Here is a 3,359-nt window from a genome sequence, read left to right as displayed (position 1 = left end):
AAAAAAAAAAAAGCCTGATTCTAAGATAGCACTTTTTTTTTTTTTTTTTTTCCTGGGACCGGGTCTCTCTGTCCTCGAGGCCGGAGTGCAGTGGCAAGATCTCAGCTCACTGCATCCTCTGCCTCCCCGGTTCAAGCAATTCTCCTGCCTCAGCCTCGCAAGTAGCTGGTATTACAGGTAGGCACCACCACGCTTGGCTAATTTTTGTATTTTTAGTAGAGACAGGGTTTCACCATGTTGGCCACGCTGGTCTCAAACTCCTGACCTCAAGTGATCCGCCCACCTCAGCTCCCAAAGTGCTAGGATTACAGGCATGAGCCGCTGTGCCTGGCCTTGAAGCCACCTTTTCACCCAGCCCCACCTGCGCAAGCTGCAGCTCCAGGCTTTTTACTTGGGAGAATGGGGCGCCATTGGCTGTGCTGCCCACGGCAGAATCTGGGAATGACCCTGGACTCTTCTCTGACACCTGTGTCTCAGGGCTCGAATCCTGGGGGTTCTCTGACTGCCCCGTAGCTGACCTGCAGACCCCATAGCTGTGTATACTTTGATGGTGGCTGCCCCTTGACTGCTTCCCCTGCAGTCCAGCCCTGCCCCTGTGCAGGTCCCCTCTCTGCAGAGCTGGAATGGCTTTTCCAAATTGTAGAGTCCAGTAATTATCTTGTTTCTCTGCTTAAAATCTTTCAGTGGGTTATTTCATCTTTTCTGGCACTTTCTTCATCAGGCTTTTCCTCTCTAGCTTTATAACAGCACCCCCGCCCAACACACACCCCCCCCCCCACCAGCCACAACAGGCCTACAACTGCACGGTCCTGGGCCCAGGCCAGCCACGCTGCCGGTGCCAGCCTGCCACTTACCTTTATCAGTGTGCAGCATCTCGGGCGCCCCCTCTTCCCCAGCATTTCTGGAGACTTGGTTCAGGGGTTCAGGTGTCCCCAGCAACAGGCGCCTGCCTGGCCCTGCTGCGTGCACACAGCTGTGGCCAAGGTTTGCCCTCATGGGCCACGCCAAACTGCGACCTGTCTCTCCCCATTCCTCCCCAGACTGCACTCTGAGGATGGCACTTGAACCCATGTCTTAGCGGGGTGCTCAGTGTCCATCATCTAATTTGGTGATAAAGTGGAGTATTCCTTTCTCCCGAAGGGTTCTATGCAAAAATCTTCAGACATAATGCCAGTGCTCACATGTTCTCATGGTTTGTTTTCTCTCCAGAAAATGAACTGTGATTTGTCCCCGTCTCTCTTATCTAGTGGTAAGCATCCGTGGCATTCAGGACGAAGATCCCCCTGACGCCCAGCTCCTGAGGCTGGATAACATGCTGCTGGCCGAGGGCGTGTGCAGGCCCGAGAAGAGAGGAAGAGGAGGAGCGGTGGCCGGGGCCAGCACAGCAACACCAGGTGGCTGTCCAAATGACAATAGCATTGAGCACTCTGACTACAGGGCCAAGCTGTCCCAGATCCGACAGATTTACCACTCTGAGCTAGAGAAATATGAACAGGTGATCTTTCTGCATGGAAGAGTTTCTGTCATGTGAATGCGCATTTGTCAAAGCGAAACACGGAACGCTAACCACCTTTCTTTCATGGTGCAGAACAGGGAGTCCATGCAGTTGGTCACTGCAGAGGTGGCCGATTTTTACTGAAAGCCCTTTCCATTTACTTAACAGTCACCCGCCGGTGTGTGAGCCACAGGGGGTGGCAGGCGGCCGCTCCACTGTGGAACCTGCTGCCCCGTGCCACCCTGCTGCCTAGTCACAGGCCGGCGTGTCTGTGCTCCCACCCCAGGCATGCCGTGAGTTCACCACACACGTCACCAACCTCCTCCAGGAGCAGAGCAGGATGAGGCCCGTCTCCCCTAAGGAGATTGAGCGCATGGTCGGCGCCATTCACAGCAAGTTCAGCGCCATCCAGATGCAATTGAAGCAGAGCACCTGTGAGGCGGTGATGACCCTGCGCTCGCGGCTGCTTGATGCCAGGTCAGGGCCGCATGCACCCGAGACCTCAAGCGCCGGCTCTGAGGGACTGGAGGGAAGTAGTGCTGGCTTGGGTTGAAGACAGCCCTGGAGGCTGTGTCCGCAGTCACGGTTGGAGGCCTCACACAGCGTCTTGGGAGGAAGGCCCGAAGTATTGCTGTTTTCATTTTTATTTATTTTTATTTTGTTTTGGTTTTATTTATTTATTTATTTGAGACTGAGTCTCACGCTGGTGCCCAGGCTGGAGTGCAGTGGCGCGATCTTGGCTCACTGTAAGCTCCGCTTCTTGGGTTCAAGCGATTCTCCTGCCTCAGCCTCCCGAGTAGCTGGGATTACAGGCACCCGCCACCATGCCCAGCTCATTTTTGTGTTTTTAGTAGAGACGGGGTTTCACTATATTGACCAGACTGGTCTCGAACTCCTAACCTCAAGTGATTGCTGTTTTCAGAACTACTGGAAAATCATACTCAGAACTAGAGGTGGGGGTGGTACTAGAGTCCTAGCATATTAACGCCGACGAAGGCTGGCTGTTTTTGCAGGCGCAAGCGGCGGAATTTCAGCAAGCAGGCGACGGAAGTGCTGAATGAGTATTTTTACTCGCATTTGAACAACCCTTACCCCAGCGAAGAAGCCAAAGAAGAGCTGGCCAGGAAGGGCGGCATCACTGTCTCCCAGGTGACGTTCTCTCCTGCCATGCCTCCCCACGCCTGGGAGGAGTGGATGGTTAGGTCCCATGGGGACACCCAGGGAAGTTCGCTAAATGTGTGCAGAGGCCAGGCACGGCTGCTGGAATCCCAGTGCTTTGGGAAGATGAGGTAGGAGGGTTGCTTGAGTCCAGGAGTTCAAGACCAGCCTGGGCAACATAGTGAGACACTGTCTCTACAAAAAATTTAAAAAATTAGCTGGGCTTGGTGATGTGTACCTATGGTCTCAGCAACTTGGGATCCTGAGGTGAGGGGATCACTTGAGCCCAGGAGGGTGAGGCTGCCGTGAGCTATGATGGCGTCACTACATTCTACCCTGGATGACAGAGTAAGACCCTATCTCTGAAAAACAAAAAAAGTGTGGAACAGGAGCCAAGTCTCCCTACTGTGAGTCAGCCAGACTGGCTCAGATTCAGGCTCTGCATTACAAATGTGGGACTCTAGCACTCTCCCCCTTCATCTGTGAGGCAGGGGTGCAAGTGCACCCACAGAGAGACCTGGGAACTTCCTGAGGGATGCAGATGGAATGCGAGGTCCCAGAGGTGATGCTGTGGAGTGTGAGCTCCCTGAGGGTTACAGACAGAGTGTGAACTCCCTGAGGGATACAGATGGAGTGTGAGCTCCCTGGGGGATACAGATGGGGTGTGAGCTCCCTAAGGGATACAGACGGGGTGTGAGCTCCCTGA

At 54.1% G+C, this 3,359-nt stretch overlaps 1 protein-coding gene across 2 annotated transcripts in view; it reads left to right on the top strand.

The window, feature by feature from the left end:
• Window positions 1–1,245: 1,245 nt before the first annotated feature.
• The window catches only part of PBX4 (pre-B-cell leukemia homeobox 4), a 14,905-nt gene continuing 12,791 nt past the window's right edge, over window positions 1,246–3,359 (top strand). The window contains exons 1-3 of one of the 2 annotated variants that reach the window (XM_011990904.1): window positions 1,246–1,394; window positions 1,782–1,972; window positions 2,509–2,644. In XM_011990904.1, coding sequence (XP_011846294.1) covers window positions 1,836–1,972; window positions 2,509–2,644 — 273 coding nt within the window. In that variant the 5' untranslated portion in view covers window positions 1,246–1,394; window positions 1,782–1,835. Of the gene's footprint in view, window positions 1,496–1,781; window positions 1,973–2,508; window positions 2,645–3,359 lie in introns of both variants that reach the window. The other variant, XM_011990895.1, reaches the window with a different exon arrangement.

The sequence above is a fragment of the Mandrillus leucophaeus genome, unplaced genomic scaffold, assembly GCF_000951045.1.
Source record: "Mandrillus leucophaeus isolate KB7577 unplaced genomic scaffold, Mleu.le_1.0 Scaffold11, whole genome shotgun sequence".
Taxonomy (NCBI): Eukaryota; Metazoa; Chordata; class Mammalia; order Primates; family Cercopithecidae; genus Mandrillus; species Mandrillus leucophaeus.
This window is presented reverse-complemented; position numbering and strand designations above follow the sequence as displayed.